The sequence below is a fragment of the Nilaparvata lugens genome, chromosome 2 (genome assembly GCF_014356525.2).
Source record: "Nilaparvata lugens isolate BPH chromosome 2, ASM1435652v1, whole genome shotgun sequence".
In the NCBI taxonomy this organism is placed as follows: Eukaryota; Metazoa; Arthropoda; class Insecta; order Hemiptera; family Delphacidae; genus Nilaparvata; species Nilaparvata lugens.
Window position 1 is genome coordinate 41,304,048 of NC_052505.1, and position 20,997 is coordinate 41,325,044.

Here is a 20,997-nt window from a genome sequence, read left to right on the forward strand (position 1 = left end):
TCTCAGCGTAGAGGTAAACAATAGCAGCTGAGCAGGTAGTTGAAGGGTACAATGGACCTGTCAATCACAGGTCGAATGCGACGACAATACATGTCGCATTGTCAGTTTAGCATATATTTTCGGAATTGAGCTAAATTTGGTTAAAATAATAGCAAACATTTGGCCTCCTCAAGTATTTATTTTAAGACTGTGGGTTTACTCGTACATTTCGGCTTCTGAGGGACGATTTGTTTACCAGTACAACCTAATTTATTTTTCCAGTGCTCTTCCCGGAGTGAAGGCAGCGTTAAGCTTCAAACAAATGGAAAGAGCGATGCAAATAGCAAGACAAAAAGTGCATCCAGGCACCCCACATTCACTTTCAGAACTTGCCCACAGCATCTCAGACTGGAACGACAGATATGGAAAATTGAATGGGAAACCCTTTTTTCTTGGGAAATTTGAACAGAAAATGAAGAATGCCTGGTAGGTAGCTGTTGTCTCTGATATCGTTGACAACCAATTCAATCTCAACAGTGACTGGCACTTAGACGGAACTTTCAAATGCCGGCCGAAAGATTCAAAATTTTGCCAACTGTATGTGATTATGGCATCTGCCTATGGCAGGGTAAGTCTAAATTTTTATTTCGTAATGAATATTTACAATCAATTGCATTGAAACACGCTAGAATACGATGCTACCAGCGCTATGTGGTGTGCCCAGTCCGCATTTCTATGATCCTGTAATTTGCTCAGTAATACAAATACATAAATAAATGAAGCTAACAAACTGTAATATTACAATATTACAATATTATGACACTTTTAGAATTTCAAATTGGGCGCTATTAATGTAGATCGATTTTAATCGAACACAAAATATCGAACATCGATCTTTTATTCAACACAAGTTTTGGCCCAACTGTCCAGTACAGTTTAATCACCGAAACACCTCAAAACATATAAATGGTTTGTTTGTAACTGCAGGGTAGTTTTTATATTTCCCCCCATTAAATAAAAAATTATTTAGATGAATGAATCCAGTCACTCAATTTAAATTTTATCATGTAAAATGGATTCACCGTACATTTCGTCTGGCATGTTTTATAGTCACGTCGAGTAACAAGTATCCTTCTCTATTCTCCTTCAATTAAATTGTGATTGAGGGGAACCACGTGAAACCATGCTTTTCTACAAACAATAGAGATCAAATTCGGGTTTCTTGATCATGTTTTAGAGTGCAAGTTTAAACTTTGTGGCATTTCAAACTGACAATCATTTTTAGTTTACAAAGCTTTATAATTAATCAATTTAAGAAAATTAATCAATTCATAATAAAAACAATAATAGAAAAAACTGCAAAATTTACTCTTTTTGAGATGTCGTTATAACGTTTGATAAGATAGGATCATAAATCACTGATCTGTTTCAATTGAAACCAATACCATAGAGGAACAATAGCATAAGTTATGCTGATGTCAATACTTCACACTGTGTTATGTAGGATACCCAACGTAGGCCTACACAATCCCAAAATCTTCTCGCTGTTTAATTGATCGTCGTTGTGTCATATTTTGTCATATAAATTGGACGCATGTTCATGTATACAAGCATATTGCTGTCATTTTTTTACTATTTTTCAGTCATTTCCTATAGTGTGGGCTTTGATGAAAACCCGCACTGTCGCGGCATACAATGTCCTGTTTAGTGCTGTGAAAACACACATTCCTGGTGTCATGCCAACCCACATAATGAGCGATTACGAGAAAGCACTTTGGACCGCTGTAAAGCAGAACTTTCCTGAAGCCAGACACTTGGGTTGCTGGTTCCATTTCTCTCAGGTAAATTATAATTTCAGAATGCTTGCTTCTACTGGAATTCCCAAGCCCTTCATTAGAAACACCTTATTTATTTGTGCTATTATCATTTTATCAACAATTATTTAGGACATGTGATTCGCTACGAATTTTTATATGGCTATTTAAATTTTACATATCATTAGCTGATAAAGGATGGATTGTTTTTATATTTGTTTAGGTATAATCTCATAGTAAAATAGCGTAACGTAAGTTAAATCCCCAAAGAGTAAAGTAGTGAATAACATGAATATACCGTTGGCTAGTTTAAAACATTATTGATAATTTAAAATTTGTACATGTTTTTTTGTTTTAATTACAAAATAACAATAATAACTACTATGTTCGGTTCTCATTTACATTAGGCTATCATTATAACCGCTAAGTGAACGAAGAGGCGTTTTCACAGAAAATACAAACAGGGCGAAAATTGAACAGTTATGTCCAAATTCAAACAATATTGTAACTGTTCCTCATCGTTAACGGTTAGAAAAGTATTTCCTCTGTAATGATATATTGTTAGTTGAGGAATCATATTCTACTTTTCATCTGAAATTCTTTCGGGGCTGCTTTATATCCAAAGCAGCAGCACCTAATATGTTGCGATACTATGTAGGGTATTGAAGTTTTATCTGTAATTTAGAAAATGTATTATATTTTAATATTTAGTTCATAATTTATTTCAGGCTATAGAGCGGAATGCAAAAAAAATGGGAATCACTTGTGGTGGTGATGGATGGATAGTTGCAAAAAGATTGATGGCCACAGCACTTCTCCCATACCATCGATTGAAGAAGCTGTAAATTTGATCGAGGGCTTCGCTCATTCCTGCAATGAACCGGCACCAGCAATGAAGCTGCTACAGTGAGTGAATACGCTTCCACGCTATTAATGATTCATATAATTCTGAGAAATTGAAAGGGTGTACATTCAAAACTCACTCGGCATATTACAATAGCTTCGTTTTTGAATATCAGCTGTGCTATAAATTTATTTGTCACATTCAATATTTAGACATTAATAATACGTCCTTAACTAAAAATTATTATATTTATCCGATTTCTAATAATAAATTCAGATTTCGTCCATAACTAAAAATTATTATACTTAAACGATTTTTAATAATAGTCGGATTCCTTATGCCTCATTACAGAACAACCAAACAATCCAGTTTCCTAGCACAATTGAATATTGGAACATACTTGAATATTGCCGTCTGACCTCCTGTCATAATCCAATGGGAATCCTCGGCACTACTGCCATATCGTGCCAATTACTCATTTGTGCACACATGCGTACTAAATCCAATTAGCTAAGTTTGGTTTTCAATGGTAGTGGTGTTCACTTTGATGTACTTGATGGTACTTACCATATTCTATGTGCAATTGAAACAATAGAATTATATAATATGATTATATCTGGCCATCAGGTACAAATGGACGCGGACGTGCATTGGTATTGGCGACGCTGCTTGCATGTGATTCGCTAGCTCCGAAATTGGTGGGAGACCAAATTTGCTCTCAGAGTTTTTAGCCGTGAAATGTAGGCCTGTATGTGTAATAGCTAAATATTATTACAATCTGTACAGTTGCTGAAAAAATCGTCCTACAAGTGTGGTTGAACTTATGATAATGACGTCTATGTGTATGATGTTACAGGTATTTCCAACGTGAGTGGATGGGTAAAGTTACGCCAAAATCCTTCTCTGTCTTTGAGCAGAATAACCGAACGAATAACGCCCAAGAGGCACTGAACAGGTGTATAAATAGAACGATTCGCCCACAAGGGAATACCTGGGAGTTCTGGAGTGAGTATTATTGGATTGATTCAACTCCTGCCAATTAATTGACATCAATTTATATCTGAGCTTCTTCTGAATACAGTTTGATAGGGAGAAAAACTTGTGATTGATTTTCATCAAATAATGAATTGATTCTATTCTGGAATGATAATTAATGAAACTTTTTCTTTGTCTCAAGAGTTAATTATTATAATTATCGAGTTCGGCTCAACTTCGGCTGACGGCAAATTGCCATGCCTGATGAACTGTTTATTTCTTTACTGTTTATTATTTTAATTTGTATCTTCTTAGATTGAAAAAGGTTTGATTTTTCTGTTAAATGAAGTTCATTTCTTTTCTATTCTATATTCTAAAAAGATAATAATCAGTAGAAAAACACTGAATATCAGTAGATGTTACAGAATCATTTTCGTTACAAATATTTATTTGAGATCCTACATTTGAGAGCATAAGGATAACATCCCATAATTTCTCTCTTAACACATAATACAAGTAAAAGAATTGAAAATGCAATATTTTACATAAATATTGAAAGAAATGAAAAGTTTTTCTGAAAAATATACATTACGAAAGAAATAAAAAGTTTCTATGATTATACAAAAGTCATTCTGAGAAGAAAAAAAATAGTAACGAGAGGAAATAATCAAACACACAACTTCAAGGAGTAGTTAAAAACAAAGAGATCACTGTCACAGAAGACTTTCTCCAATCAAACTCCAACATATTGAAGCTACTAGTAGTTCTATGAACCGTAGACTTCGCGCAGCTATGCTGTACATGTACATGGTGGGTCCTAAGAATATGGCATCAGGGAACTGTTAAGGACCTACAGAAAGAAAATCAATATTTTTACTTTTTTTTCTTCTTTTTTCATTCTCCTTGCAACCAATAGGCAATAGAACTGCTTTTCTAAACTTATTGCTATGAAAAAAAATTATGTTAACCCAATGCTAAAGTTTTTTTGTGATTGTTCCAGACGGTTTGATGCAAATATCTTCAAAAGAGGCTCACTCCTTCTCAATGTTAAGAGAGGGGAAGGAGTGTGCCAGGAAGAAAAAACTAAAATGGATTCTTCAGGACTCCAATCTCAAGTGCCTCGATGAAAAACTAAGAAGAGGAGACATAGCCTAACACTCGCAGAATTCATTTCAACCGCGAGTTACCGGGTGGCATCAGATATCGTCGATGCTGATGACGATGAGGACATGGAAGACGACCCGGAACTCATTTCTTTAAATGAGTCGGAGGAAGAAGGTACAAATTAATAACAAATAAAGTAACATATGAAAACATCAGCATTTTAAGTGTAGCGTTCAAGGAAAAAAAATGAGAATCTTTTCCTAATTATAAGATTCTTGAGCGAGTTAAATCTGGGATATTGAACATAGTTAATTAAATTTTACTTAAAGTACGCCTTACAAGTGGTACTAACATTGCCAATACAGCACATCAATTATAGAATAATTTTCCGTAATTAAAAAACGAAAGTTCTCATTCGATTTAGCATAAAATATTGATAAACCCAATTCGGTACAAAGTGTAAGATTCAAATAAAAATCGCAAATCCAATAAATTTATATAAATATTAGAGATGATTTGTCGAAGACACGAATACATTTTAAATGCCCTTCTAAAACAAGGAAGTTAACATCAATTATTGAAATTTTCTATGATACTTTTATCCAAAATGGTGGTTGATTGAAGTTTTGGTTTTTAAAGAAATTATTAATAAAGCTCAATCTGCCGCCATTTTGGATAAGAGTATCATAGAACATTTCAATTGATGTTTTCTTTCTTGTTTTAAAAGGGCCTTTAAAATAATGTACCACACAATGGGTGTTTACATTTAAAATATTCCAGTTGCAACCCCCAAGTCACCCCGTTAAGAGGGGTTGAAATCCAGTTGTATGTCAAAAGTTAGAGTATTTGACCATTAACTCATCCTGAAAGTTACAGAATTATATCTACAACAGTCTCCAACTTATTGAAGGGTACCCATACATATGACTCACTCTGTATGTATTATAATGAAAAATCCTAATCCTAACCTTAGATTTTCTTGATCGTAGTAGAGAATAAGGAGAATAACAAAACTTCATTTTTTTTCAGAAGTCTCAGAAAATGAGTTAACGGGCAGCCTGAACGAGCTGACGAACGATGAAAAGTTCCAAAGTTACAGAACATAAAATTGTCCTCAATGTAAACGGTATTCATGATTGTCCGTCAGCTGGGTTCGTGATGGAGCAGCTTGCTGAGCTTCAAGCTGACCTCACTGAAGCGGCTTGAGGAGGCCAGCGATGTGAGGACAGCGATAGCACGTTGTGCTGGAACTGTGATCAGTACAAAGCAACCCGGATAATAATTCCATGTGGACATTGGGCGGGTTGCATCAACTGCACCACAGCGCTTGTCAGCACGCCACGACACTTTGTCTCAATATTAACAAATGGCGAACAAGAACAAGAAGAGCAAATTCCTTTGCCATGCAGGTGCCCACATTGCCAATGCATTGTGGACAAATTCTTCCGTGTTTATTAAGAATTATTATATTGTATTTCTATCGGTTTTTCTTTTAGTTTTTTAGTCTTTTCTTTTAATTAGTCTCTTAGTTTTTCAGTTTAGATTATTCTCAAATAAATTTATTATAATTACTCTGTTCATTCAGATTTTTACTTTCATTTCCCTATTACCATAGGTAAGGAAAAGTATTGCTTTCCAAAAAAAATCAAGGTACCCCAATTTCTAAATTTCTATATGTTTCAAGATTCCCTGAGTTTTTTTGGGTAATAAAGCGTTTTTTGGGTATTGGTCTGTATGTGTTTGTGTGTGTATTTACGCTCACTTTTTTAAATTTCATTTCCTAAGAAGGAAATGCTGTCAACTGCAAGAGGAATACAACATTCAAGGTTTTCAGGGCATTCTGTAGAAAACTTTGGGGTTAGAAGGTCAAGTTTTTTTATTGACGTTGTCCAATACTGCAGAATCGTTCCAAGAATCTTTCAGTTACTTTGGAATTATTTCCCTAAACGGTCTTCTTTCATTAGAAGTAACTGAAGATGACTATATAACCATGGTTATATTGTTAGGCTACTTTAAACTGAACTATGATGATAACTTATTGAAAACTGAATTAATTTGTTTTTCTTCGAAGTCAAACACCATCAAGTGTAAACTGTCAATTGTCAAGAGCAGCTTTGGTCTCTCACTTGTAATTTCTTTATGAGGTAATACAATGCACAACGGTTAACATCACCAGATTGTAATTGATTTCTCTCAGGTATTGAGAAGTAGGATTTTAAAGTAGGATTTTTGATGAACGAACAAAGTATGAATGTGAACACAAACGAAAATAATGTCAAACTATTGTCATATTAAATGTTTGGGAATTCTTTAAAACACATAAGCTTTGTATATTTTGGAGCACGTATTTCCCAAAATGTGTTGCATTGAATACAGTACTATTCAACACCGTTACAGCCTATTCCACCTCATCAATTCCATTCATGGACATTAACATGTGACTCTCTGTTATGTTTTTCCATTCCGTACGCCTTTTTGTTGTCATTCAGCAGATAACAGTTTTCTAAAGACGCAGAACTCTGAAACTGGATGTGCGTTGAGCATCATCATTGTCCACCTGCCTAATAATAAAATTCCTTGAAACGTAATATGAATTGGCTATTTCTTGAAAAGTACAGGTCAAGTCCCAAAACATGAGTCGAATTTTGCACCATCAAATTTCTTTATCATTCATTCATTCATCTATCCATGTTTGGTTTAGTTCTCAGTTTCTATTCAATACAGTATCAGCTTATCTTTCTAACAGCTCTATTCCACCATACTCCGGCTCATAGAAGGAATACTCTTTCATGTCCTTTTCAAAAATAGAGAATTATGCCAAATTTCAATTGCATTCCTCCTTCATTACAATCTTTCTAAGGATGTTCCCATCCTTAGTTAAATATATTGAATAATTCGTTTTTTCATTCTCATTGTGAATAAGAGCATAAACCAGAAAGTACAAGTATTATTGCAATTTCCATGAATGAATGTCAAAACGATATTGTCCTTTCAATGTGAATATTGCATACGTTAACTATCTAGTTGCAGGTCTTCTTAGGCCTATGTTTTGTGCTATGAATACAGCGACCACATAGTACCAATACAATTTGTACCATGTGGTTTCTGTATGAATAGGCCTTTGTCCTATTCAATAGGAAATCTAATTATAAATCACAAGATATTTTGAGGTCCTTTGTAGATTCTGATGTTACAGAAAGTTGGCAATAAATAAGAGATTAAAAATAGTAAGCAAGAGTAAAGATTAAAGGAAGCTATAGAAACACTGAATAAGAAACTGATGATATGAACTCAAAAAATCAATTATACGAACCTATGAACTGTGTAGTGGATGTCTATATTGACTAATATATGTTATGCTATAACAACTTACCAGGTATTTCGGAAATGAAAGGGTATGATTAATTCAAGTCTTTAGTCAGCATAAATAGTCATCAGTTATAAATTAAAGTCGTAGCTCAATAATTATTAAGAATTGTCTGCTATAATGAGTGAATCAGCATAGCAGGAAATATGGTGAGATCCACCTACTCATATAGGAAGATGGTCTTTAACTCCAAATTAAACAAACCCATTGTCCCAGTTGCACAAAAGCCTGTTGAATTTTAATCATGATTAAATGCCAAAAGAACCAATCAGGTCAGTCTTTTTTGAAAAGAAGGCGCCTCTTTTCATAGCATTCAATCATGGTTAAAGTTTGACAGGCTTCTGTGCAACCGACCCTATACAGAGCTGGATGGCTACCTGCTGGCTGTTGTTTCTCCATCTCTTTCTATTCAATACCATTTCCTATCTTCTTCCTTGTCTCTCAGTTCAATGGCTACTACTTCCTCGAAACAATGGCTTTTGTATAATTCATGAGAGAAGAATTGAAATAAATTCAGAATTATCTAACTTTTTACTGGATAATTTTATCAAAAAAGCTAAAGGAATAAGACGTTCAGAAAATTAATCTGAGTTGAATGGAAGAGAATGGTTAGAAAATAAGGGAAATGCAAGTTAATTTATTTTAAAAATATCAAGCGCACAAAAAGGTTGAAACAAATCATTTTTTAGGCCTCAAAAACTTTCTAACCCTAAAAGTGTCCAACCCAAGACTTTTATCACTCCAATTAAACATTGTGTGGTGCAAGGGGGCACAGCCCAACCCCAAATTAAAAAAAAAATCAACCAAAAATTATATATATATATATATATATATATATATATATTATATATATATATATATATATATAATATATATATATATAAAATTTAATATATATAATAACATTTTCAGGGGTGCCACGGGCGAAGCCCCCTGCTGAGCGCAAAGTGCGAGTTATAAATACTAGGCACAGGAATAATCTTAGAACTGAATTTCTACAAATTGCAAGATCTCAAAAAAGGTGGTTTCACACAGGTACAAAATTATATGCCTGATTATATATAGTAATTGTTAGAGATCTTTCGGGTATAGTTTTCAAAAACACAGTTAAAAATATTTTTAAGGAAGAATGTTTATGTAAAGTTGTTGATTTTTCAAATCAACTTCCTAGATTATATAAAAAGGTAAATTTGTTCATTACTTTACTAAGCATCATACTACTATATATAACCTTTTTCTATTCTCTGAAGCTTATTAATTTTGTAACTTTTAAATTCTTTATAACTTTAAATTCGTGTAACTTTGAAAGTTCAGCATGTAAAATACAGATACCAGCATCTTTCCATCCTCAATTGAGTTTCGTCAATAAAGGTGGTCAAGTCATATACATTCCAGTACTTGGATGATGGTCCCTAAACATATTTTTAAGTAATGGGAATCCATTACTACTGCATAATGCCTCCTTCATTGACAAATCTAAATATTTATCTATCTTCTATCCATCTATAAGGCGAGATGATGTCTGTCTTTCTGTCTGTTTTTATGTGAGCTCATCACGCTTGAAATACTTGACTGATTAAGCTGTAATTCTTCACAAAGATGATCGTTCTGAAAATCCTTCAAGGATAAGCCCTATCTACCTTCAAAGTTCATATGTTTTTTCTATGAAGGAAGTTTCCATTATTTGGTTTTCAACAAATCAGAAGTTATAATCATTACAAAATGTATTTTGTCTGGAATCGCAGTAGGATGTGTCCTCAACTGTCGCCTGCTGCAAGCGAGTCTCAAATTTTTGTACAGGCCCGACAGTCGAGACCAGCGACATTCGAGGCCAGCGACGGTAGAGGACTCCTGAAAAAGAGGCCTCAAATGTCGCCTGCGTTAGGCGACAGTTGAGGCCACTCTAATTTTTGTACAGCCCCGACAGTCGAGACCTACGACGGGAGAGGACTCCTGAAAAAGAGGCCTCAAATGTCGCCTGTGTTAGGCGACAGTTGAGGCCACTCTAATTTTCGTACACTCCCGACAGTCGAGGCCTACGACCGTAGAGTACTGTAAAACAGTCCTCTACGGTCGTAGGCTTCGAATGTCGTCGGTCTCGACTGTCGCGCCCCCAGAAAGGCTACTTGAGGAGATCACATTCAAAAAATATGTCAAGAATGCAAGCGAATATAAATTTTATAGACCTAAACAAGTTTTTATTTTAATCTACAACTGAATAAACATTGCAATTGATCAATATTATTGTGTCTCATTTCATCCACTGAATATTGCCTCTTATAATATTGACAAAAGGTTTTTTGGCTTCACAGTCAAGATCAGAACTATAAAAATTTATAAATCTAAACCCAATTCTACCCTGGAACCATGTTTTGAGCATAAATATATTTGATATTTATCAGAGATTATTTTTAGCAGAAATTTCCTTTATAGAAGTTTACTAGCCCAAAGAAAAAAAAAACAAGCCTTGTACGTAAAATTTACTTATAGGTAGTAAAACAGGCATATCAAAACACGGTAGTAATCTAGGGTTTTAAAGCATTGCAATCATTCACTGGGTTGGACCCGGTCATTTACTGGATTACAACATTGCTACTTGATTATTTTTTGATAATTAAATTATTGCCTTGTCATTTAACGGAACAGTGATATTTATTTGAGTAGATTTATTGATAATATAGACAACTGGTTTTCATTGTTTCAGAACCATGGACAACCCGGACACCATGAACAACCGGGACAAGGACAAACCGGTTGATGAAGAACAAACTGGAGGACACCAAAAAAGGTAAAAAAGGTTCTTATATTCTATTCAAGTTCTGCAAAAACCAATAGGATAAGTGAAGACAGGAAGATTATAAGCTAAAAAAGGTTTCCAAGCTTTTCACTCATCATTCCAGGCTATCACTAATTTATTACATAGCCAACTGGCTTTCATTGTTTCAGAGCCATGGACAACCCAGATGAGGATAACCAAGGTCAAGACAACCCCGAAAAGGACAATTTGGCTGCTGGAGAACAACCTGGAGGACACCAAAAAAAGGTAAAGAAAGGTTCTCATATTTCTATAAAAGCAATAGGATAAATGGAGACAGAAAGATTATCAGCTAACAAAGTTTCCAAGCTTTTTATTCATCATTTCAGGCTATCAACTGATTACAAAGCCAACTGGTTTTTATTGTTTCAGAGCCATGGACAACCCAGATGAGGATAACCAAGCCCAAGACAACCCCGAAAAGGACAATCTGACTGCTGGAGAACAACCTGGAGAACACCAATGGAGGTACAAGCGGTTCTCATATTCTATTGAAGTTCTGCAAAAAGCGATAGAAGAAGTGAAGGCAGAAGAAATATCAGCAAATAAAACTTCCAAGGAATAGGGAATTCCTAAAGGAACTCTCATGAAGAAGCTTAATTCAAATGAGCTCTTTAAGACAAAGAAAATGGGACCATCATCAGTTTTAACCAATGATGAGGACAGATTTGACAACTGGATTATTTGAAAAGCCAAATTGGGCTTTCCCAAGCATCCCAATGATGTAAAAGACTCAGTTCAAATAATCATGAAAGACCTAAAAAGAGAAAATCCCTTCACTGATGACAGACCAGGTAAAAAATGGATGGAATTATTACTGAAAAGACATCCCAAAATAGGTTTTAGAAATTCAGAAATAGTAGGGCAAGGGCTTTGGTCACAGAAGCAAAGATCAGGGAGTTGTTGGATTTCGTGAGTTACTGTCTGAAACATACTTTTTGTCCATTTTCGCCGGACAATCTTTGTCATTGACCACTTTGATGTCATTCACTCCGCTCTTCGATATTTGATTATTCTTTGAATTTATTGTCGTATTTTATCATTCCATTCATTTATCGGATATTGTACATTATTTTGGATAGGTTTTTAGCTATTTTTACATGATGTTTGATATTTTTACATGAAAAAAGATGAGATCTCTCTTTTTGCAATGCATGATACTCTGATCAAATAAAAAAACGAGGAAAAAGCAAACCTCAGTAACTCCAATGCCAGATGATGGTGATAATAAGACAGATTCCTATGGAAGTAGATTATTATTATAATGAACTCTCTCAATAAGCTAATACAGAGTGATTCACATAAGTCAGAACTGAAACTATTTATGCAGTTTAGTTGGATAGCGCTGGTGTCAGGCAGAGAGCAAATTGTACTCAGTCCTTTACGATGCTTACACAAGAGCAGAGAGTAGCATTATTAAAAGCCTTTACAGTAAAATCTTACACGCGGTGCATTCAGATGTTCCATGGAGAGTTTTCTGATGTCCCCATTCCAGGAAAAACAACGTTTACGATATTGTAAAACGTTTTCGTGAAACAGGAAGTGTTAATGATAGGTGTTTAAGCCACCAGCCTGAATTTAACATCGGGATTTCAGGAGCGCGTTCAGCAGTCTTTGCTGCGATCTCCTAGTTAATCATTTCGTCGATTGTCTCAACAGCTCGGGGCACCTTTTTCAACATGCCAAAGAGTCACTAAACGTCTGAAGCTACTTCTGGCGGCAGCGAATTTTACTTCAGTACACACTTGTGCGTATCGACCACAACTCACTGTTGAGCAACGTCAATTTGTTCTCAGCTAAAGTAGGCTATATGAAATAGTAAATGGAATATAATATACGGTAGATAGAATATACAGAATACAATACATATAAATAACTATATGTTTCTATCTCTGGTTTCTAAGTAAATGATGATTTAACATAAAACAAAACTGAAACCCATAGTCATATTGGTTTTCAATCTAATTATATCAGTTACATTGTAACTGATTCCAACTTCAGGTCCATGAGTCATTATAGAATCAATATATAATTATATCATTTTCTTTTGTGATAACTTCTTTTGATGAGCCCCTTGAACTTATTTGTGATTTTACTCATAACAATGTTACTTTTCATTACAAATGACATTTCAATCATTGATATTGCAGCCCCCAACAGAAGAACCTAACAATGCCAACGAGATTTCCAAGCTTCCACGGAAAACAACAAAACTATTCTTTGTACTCAAAAATGTGGAGTAATAAAGAATAAGGCCTATGTAAATATCCCACTTCCCCATTCTATTGAACTGTACAACAGACACATGGGTGGAGTTGATACAATGGACTCTCTTATGGGGTTATATCGCCATAAGATAAAGGATAGGAGGTGGTATATGAGAATATATTACCATACGCTTCAAGTTAGTATTGTGAACTGCTGGTTACTATGGAAACCGAAGAAAGAAAATGAAAAATTGGATTTGTTGGAATTCAAGAGTTCAGTGGCGACTTCGCTAAATACCGAGGAGTTGGCAAAGTAAAAAAGAGAGGTCGTCCAAGTTCTAAAACTAATAAACCAGCAGTGAAAAAAAGAGTAATTGTGAAAACTCCTATTGAGCTGAGATTGGATGGGGGAGATCATTATCCCGTCAAGTCAGGTGACAAATATGCAAAACTGTGCCATTTGAGCGAATAGAAACGAAAAACGAGATACAAATAATGAATGAGATGCAAAGAGCAATATTGTGCCCGGAATGCTTATTGATTTTCATTCAAGAAAAAAGTAAATGGCACAGCTTTGTGCCTGCCATATGATACATAATATGGAACAATTTCAAATGTATAATTATTGAATAAAACTGCCTGAAGCTGTCCTAGATACAAAAGTCTAATAAAAGAGCGAGATACCGGTTTTGGTTATTGCCTATTATCAATCTCTGGTAACAATGGTGTAAAAACCGAAACCGGTATCTCGCTCTTTCAATAGACTTCTGTATTTGAGACAACTTCAAGCCGTTTTATTCATTATGGATAAAGGGCTAGTGTAATCTGTACTATGGTCAAGATGGAAAAATGACTCAAATGTTCGATACAGGTTCAAAAATTATAAATTTGGTCTCAAATTGTAGAGCAGAATGTTTTATGTTACATTCTTTGAACCTATATTAACCGAGCTGGAGTCATTTTTCCAACTTGCTAGAGTATCTTGATTGCTTGACCATACTATACTTGGATGGAGTAAAATTTCATAACTGAAAACTGTAAACTAGTGATGCGCTAAAGCGTTATTTGCAGTTAACGGTTATAAACGTTACTGTTACTTCTGCTTAACGGCTATTTTAAACAGTTATTCAATAACTACTATCAATATTCTCAATCGGTACACTTGGAAAGTTCCGTAAAACTGTTCTTGTGTATGCTGTAGCGAAGCCATAGCCTACCAGACGATATGCGATAGATGGATTGATGTACGAAACTTTGAAGAAAAATAATTATCAATGTGGGATTATTTTTTGTGCAAACTAATTTGTGGAGAAATTAATACAGAAAGCTTGAAAAATTCATCAACTGCTAGCCACATCCTATTATATTAAGCGAGCAATTTCTGTATATACTGTATATTGGTTATTTATATCCTATACTACGGATTATTATATAAAAATGTATTATTGGATATATTTGTCTAGAATTTATTATTGTTGAAGTTAATACTGTTATTACTCGTTTCGTTTATAAAATAGGAATAGGTATTAATTATTTATTTATTTATATCCTATACTATTAAACGAGCAATTTCTGTTTATATGTTTATATATCTGTATTTGACCGGATCTCGAAAACGGCTTTAACGATTCTCACGAAATTTGGAGCAAAGTAGGTTTATGATATGAAAACTCGGTTGCACTAGGTCTCAACCCTGGGGTAACACGCTGAAGGACATTAAAAGGATAAATACGTCCTTGGAAAGACAGCTGAAAATTTTGTCATCTGTCGATACCGTGATGGAAGTCTAGTGCATGTCTGGGTTATTCCTCAGCTGATTTCACGAGAAGAATAATCCAGCAAAAAAAAATTTTTTTTATTTCTCTTTCTTTAGAAAACAAGTAGTCCAATCAATATAGACATAAAAAAGGGGGTGTGCTTGCAATTTATATTGTAGTTCTGATTTTTTATATATAATTTGGGTACATAAAAGAAGTCCTGAACCAATTTATTCATGCAAAATTTCCTTGTGCTAGATACAGAGTGGCCCAAAAAACTCGTATTTTCGGCTCATGTTCCAGTTTTCAGCTATTTCTGCCAACTCTCATGATCGGACAGAAAAATTTGATCTCGCCTTTTTTTAGATTATTGAATTCTGAATAAAATGAGATCATTCGGAACTCTCTATCTCCAATGAGAACTGAGTTATGATTTTTCAAAAATGAGTGAAATTTGAAGAAAAAAATTGAAATTGAAATTGGCCATTTTTTGTGTATTGGAATATGGGCTTTAGTACACTCAACAATAAATTTTCCACTTTCCGACCGAATTTGACTTATGATGCATGATTTTGGACCGCCTTGACGAGCCGAGAAGAATGAAGTGTAGTACGATTAAATCTGAGCATTGTGTCAAAAGTAATAAGTATTTGAAATTTTGATCCTTGAGGTGTCCTCAAACGCGCCTCTTCACTAGGAAATACTGAAATGAAGTGCATCTAACGGGTGATTCTCATAGAATATACTCTTATGAACTTATGTCATTATGCGAAATATCAATGTGAAGACTATGTAGTTGGTGATGATGGTTGAAGCTGAAAATTAGGTGTTTTTCACAATACAAGGAACATTGTTGTCAGGTGTACCTAGAAATCTATATGAGATAGAGCGCTCTACCTGATCTCAGATTGTAGAGCACAAAAATACGCCCAGAGAGATTTTGAATTATACATCTAAATGGTAACAATCGGAAGATATTGTTGATGAAAAACTAAAATTCATCAAAATTGATTTTTTCTTCAAATTTCACTTATTTTTGAAAAATCATAACTCAGTACTCATTGGAGATAGAGAGTTCCGAATGATCTCATTTTATTCAGAATTCAATAATCTTAAAAAAAGCGAGAGCAAATTTTTCTGTCCGATTACGAGATTTGGCAGAAATAGCTGAAAACTGGAAAATGAGCCGAAAATACGAGGTTTTTGGGCCACCCTGTATCTAGCACAAGGAAATTTTGCATGAAGAAATTGGTTCTGGACTTCTCTTATGTACCCATATAATATATAAAAAATCAGAACTACAATATAAATTGCATGCACCAATGTATATAGTGACTGGACTAATGTTTACTTCAGAAAGCCCATAATAGTATCAAACTTGATGCTGTTAGTGTAGATTCTGTAGAATAGTACATAGTATATTAACAAATATTGTGACAAACATAGTATATCATTCTAAATCGAATTCATAGTATATCTATTTGTAATTGATGATGTGTTTGTTTCTTCAAGTGTAAATGAATTTATATTTTGATGAGTGATACCTAGATTTTGATTTGGAATGTAGTATAAATTTGAAAAGGGACAGTTTTAGGCATAAGCCTGTTGTGCCTCCTCATATAACTGTAAAAATAATTGTACGACTGAAAAAATGAATAAATAAACTATGAATTCGATCAATCGTTACAAATTTTCTATGCTTTTACACTACAGAGCGAAGCTCGATCGGTCATCCGATATTAAAATTCTTATCTGACTGACTCACTCACTCACTGATTAATCACGATTTCTGAAAAACTACTGGATGGATTTCAACAAAACTTGGAATATCTTCCTTATAGGTCCTATGTACTCACTAAGAAATCTTTTGAATAACTCTGGGGATCGTTTTTTAAGGGGTCGAAGTTTGTCTTTTAGCATGTATATTCTTCAGAGTGATAAATATATATTTTTACTTGGATTTATATTTTTATTCATATTCAAAAGTAGCCCTAAAGAAAAAAAGACAAAAAAAATCCGATATGGAATAACTCCCATCCTTTTCATACAAATCAATAATCTATGGAATACCTTAAATGCTTGTTTCAATCCCACAGCATAGATATTCCACACTTATTATTACAATGGAAATAAAGCTGGGAAAATTCAAAATTATTATTATTATTATTATATCATTAGCCCACTTTTTATAATTAGCAGCATTATACTATTCATTTATAATGTTGATATTACTTGAAATTATTAGTATGTTCGTTTTTTCAGATACCCAAGAGCAGAGGGGAGAAACTTTTGGGATGGTTATGCCACCAACTTCTCACATTCACCATCCAAAGAAATCGCTTATCACCCAAAATGTTGATGAGTCCTGGAAGCTGGATCCAGGCAGTGTTTGGGCGGAGCTGATTTTTGAACACGAGCATTTTTATTGTGAAATAAGCAATGAAAATATTAAATTGTTCGAAATGGCGATGTCTGATGGTGCTGACACAACTAAGATATGAATGAAAATAAACAAAAAGAGAAGATGGAAGAGCACAAGTCAACAATAACTCATCAAATGACATTTGATCAACAATAACCTACCTAAGCCCACAATCAACAATACAGAGCTTGCATCTCTCCTGGCAGAATCGATTGCTCATGAAGAGACCGAAGAAAACCTCACAAACATGTTAGATGAACTTGAAAATTTAGAATTTTTTCGTGCACTGTTGGACACAATGTCATGTTCCGATTTTCATGTATAAGGGTTACAATGGAAAAATGTTAAATCCCATTTGTTTATCTATCTCCGTTTCAATCTTACTTGAATACTATTTATTAAATTTCATCAACAATGGTTGCGTTAAATTTTTCCATTGGATATTATAGTTGCTGAAAGCACAGGCATTGTCATTTGAAGTAATTGTCAGCTGTCTTTACAGCTGACAATGAGCCGTTGTTTATCTCAATGGTTTGGTTATGTTTGACTCTGCTTTGTATTGATTTGTGCTCTGAAAATCCAATAAAGTGAATTGTAGTGTGTTTGAAGATACAATCCATGTATAATGGATGAAGATAGTTTTAAAATGTTTAAATGGTGTAGGTTCAAATAAACAAGTTAACGAAGATGATTTGGAGGCTTTCCATGGATATTTTGATGAGCGAGGAATCAATAGTGATGAATCATGTGCCGATGATGATGATGATGATGTTGACCAAGGTCTACTCACCGATTCTTCACTAGAACAGATAGCAACGTTGGATCCAAGAGAAACTGATGATGGCATTAATATTTTGAAGACTATGTTGTTATAGAAATAGAGGAAAATGAACATTTTACAAACAGTTGACAAAAACGATGAGGGTGTTGAAGTGGTAACTGTAGAAGTTGACAATAATTTTGAAGATACTGGTAGCTATTCTAGTGAGAATGACTAGCAGCTAGAAGTAGATTTTTTAGATGAAGGTTGTGGCTGTAAAGCAAATTGTGATAGTAAATTTTCTTTAAATGATTATTTGGAAATGCGCCTTCAAGCTGCTGAAATAGAATTTTACAGAGACCATACTAACACATTGGACCAAGTCATTTTAGACCAATTGCGATGTTTGACGAATACTTCTGATCTAACTGCATGTAGTCATGAGACAAATCTTGCAAGAAAACAAGCACAAACTCAAACATTGTATTTAGTTAAAGGTCAGCATGTTTGTCGAGTACTTACATGTTTTGTCACCAATAAAATCAATGAGATTGAAACGGCTATTGAAAATGTACAATGACAGTGGATTGGTTGCAAAGGTTCATTTTTCACTTAGAAGATTAAATAGTAGTTCTGTGAACAGTAGACCTCAAGCAGTATTCTCATCCACAAGTACCTGATTGAAACTATAGACCTTAGGGAAATACAGCAATAGACTGGCTTCTCCACACATCTGTGTAATCACTTGTCAGCTGATTTATGATGAATAATTCTATAGTCTGATTTTTACTTTCCTTGCCCTATTACCATAGGTAAGGGAAGTATTTCTTTCCAAAAAAATTCAAGGTATCCTAATTTCATGTTTTCTATACGTTTCATTACTTTCCTTGCCCTATTACCATAGGTAAGGAAAGTATTGCTTTCCGAAAAAAATTAAGGTACTCCAATTTCTAAATTTCTATACGTTTCAAGGTCCCCTGAGTCAAAAAAAGTGGTTTTTGGTCTGTGTACACGATATCTCATCTTCCAATTAACGGAATGACTTGAAATTTGGAACTTAAGGTCCTCACACTACAAGGATCCGACAGGAACAATTTCGATCAAATGCAATTCAAGATGGCGGCTAAAATGGCGAAAATGATGTCAAAAACAGGGTTTTTGCGATTTTCTCGAAAACGGCTCCAACGATTTTGATCAAATTTATACCTAAAATAGTCATTGATAAGCTCTATCAACTGCCACAAATCCCATATCTGTGAAAATTTCAGGAGCTCTGCCTCATCTATGCAAAGTTTGATTTTAGATTCACGATTATCAGGCTTCAGATACAATTTAAACAAGAAATTTCAAGTGGAAAAGAATGATCATAAAAATCCCTACAATCAATATCCAGTAGCATTTTCACCTAAAATTGAAAATAAGCTCGAAATTAGAGAAAATAAGATTATTCAATTTCAAACTGTTGGCTACTGTTGATTCTATTAAATCATTCACTATGAAGAGATAGCAGACTTCGTGTGTCTGCAGCGCTATTGTCATAACTCCACTTTTTGTTGCTTGGGAGTCTACCCAAGTGAATTCAATTTGCTCGGCCTGAAGCTGAGCTTGACTGCGACGTTGCCAAGTTGTGCGCTCCAGCCTTTATCTAAAGTAAGCCAGATCAACCAACTGCCAAGAAAAGGATCTACAAAACCTACAATGAAGAAACAATGAAGAGAGCTGTTCAAGATGTAAATCAAGGTAAATACAGTGTAAAAAAGGCTTCTGAACTCTATGGGATAAACCGGACAACACTCATGAATCATGTAAAGGGATATAAGTGCAAAAAAATAGGTCATCCTACAGTTTTAAGTTTTGAGGAGGAAAAATTGTTGGTGAAAAATTGTTTGACAGAGCCCAGCTGCGAATATGTGTTAGGGATTTTGTCAATAGGATGGACCGTCCAAATCCTTTTAAAGACAGCATGCCAGGTATAGATTGGTGTAGGTCATTTGAAAAACGTTGGAAAAAAGAATTGAGTCGCAGGGTTTCCCAAAACTTGCCAAAAAACCGTGCAGAATCATGCTCAAAAGCTGTGATTACTCATTTCTATGAAAAACTCACAAAAATAATAAATGAGCATGATTTGAAGGACAAACCACAGAACATTTTCAATTGTGATGAGACAGGCTTTCAAACTGATCCTGGTTCTCAGAAAGTGCTCTGTAAGAGAGGCTGTCGGAATCCTCATAAAATTGTGAGCAATGTAACTAAGGCAACATATACTGTGTTGGTAAGTTGCAATGCTATTGGAGACTATTTACCATTATTTGTCAATTACAAAGGACTACATTTATATTCTGATTGGTGTCAGAATGGACCACAAGGTACAAGGTACAATTGCTCCCCTTCAGGGTGGATGGAATCTGATCAGTTTTTGAACTGGTTTGAAAAACTTTTTATACCAGCAACTGCAGGACTTCAAGGAGCGAAACTGCTCATATATGATGGCCATAACTCCCATATTTCATTAAAACTGGTAGAATTAGCAGAGAAGAACAATATTTTGCTCCTTTGTCTACCAGCACACACCTCACACATTCTTCAACCATTGAATGTGGCAGTGTACAAGAATCGAGTCCATCCTGAATAGTCGTCCAATACATGGGTTCTCACCGGATCCTAATGAGGAGCATATCCAATACATGGGTTCTCACCGGATCCTAATGAGGAGCATATCCAATACATGGGTTCTCACCGGATCCTAATGAGGAGCATGTCCAATACATGGGTTCTCACCGGATCCTAATGAGGAGCATGAGTTTATGACACCTGGACACTTACTTGTCGGCCGCGCTATTCTGCAGCCTCTAGAAGTGCATTATGATGAATGTGAGTCACTATACAATAAATGGAACCGTATAAGACATTCCATTCAATCTTTCTGAAAAAGTGGTCCAAAGAGTACATTCAT

General features: G+C 34.7%; 2 protein-coding genes across 10 annotated transcripts in view; one reads left to right on the plus strand and one right to left on the minus strand.

The window, feature by feature from the left end:
* Positions 1-20,997, minus strand: part of LOC111049946 (dystrophin) — a 322,297-nt gene that overhangs the window by 227,004 nt on the left and 74,296 nt on the right. The window contains exon 12 of one of the 9 annotated variants that reach the window (XM_039421226.1): positions 4,429-4,462. The exons of the other annotated variants lie outside the window; for them this stretch is intronic. Coding sequence (XP_039277160.1) covers positions 4,444-4,462 — 19 coding nt within the window. The 3' untranslated portion in view covers positions 4,429-4,443. Of the gene's footprint in view, positions 1-4,428; positions 4,463-20,997 lie in introns of those variants that run through there. 9 annotated transcript variants of the gene reach the window in all.
* On the plus strand, positions 547-6,290 carry LOC120349884. The gene is made up of 6 exons (XM_039421235.1): positions 547-607; positions 1,623-1,820; positions 2,522-2,699; positions 3,494-3,642; positions 4,613-4,890; positions 5,746-6,290. Exons 3-5 carry the CDS (start codon positions 2,572-2,574, stop codon positions 4,765-4,767), a joined length of 432 nt encoding a protein of 143 aa, XP_039277169.1. The 5' UTR covers positions 547-607; positions 1,623-1,820; positions 2,522-2,571; the 3' UTR covers positions 4,768-4,890; positions 5,746-6,290.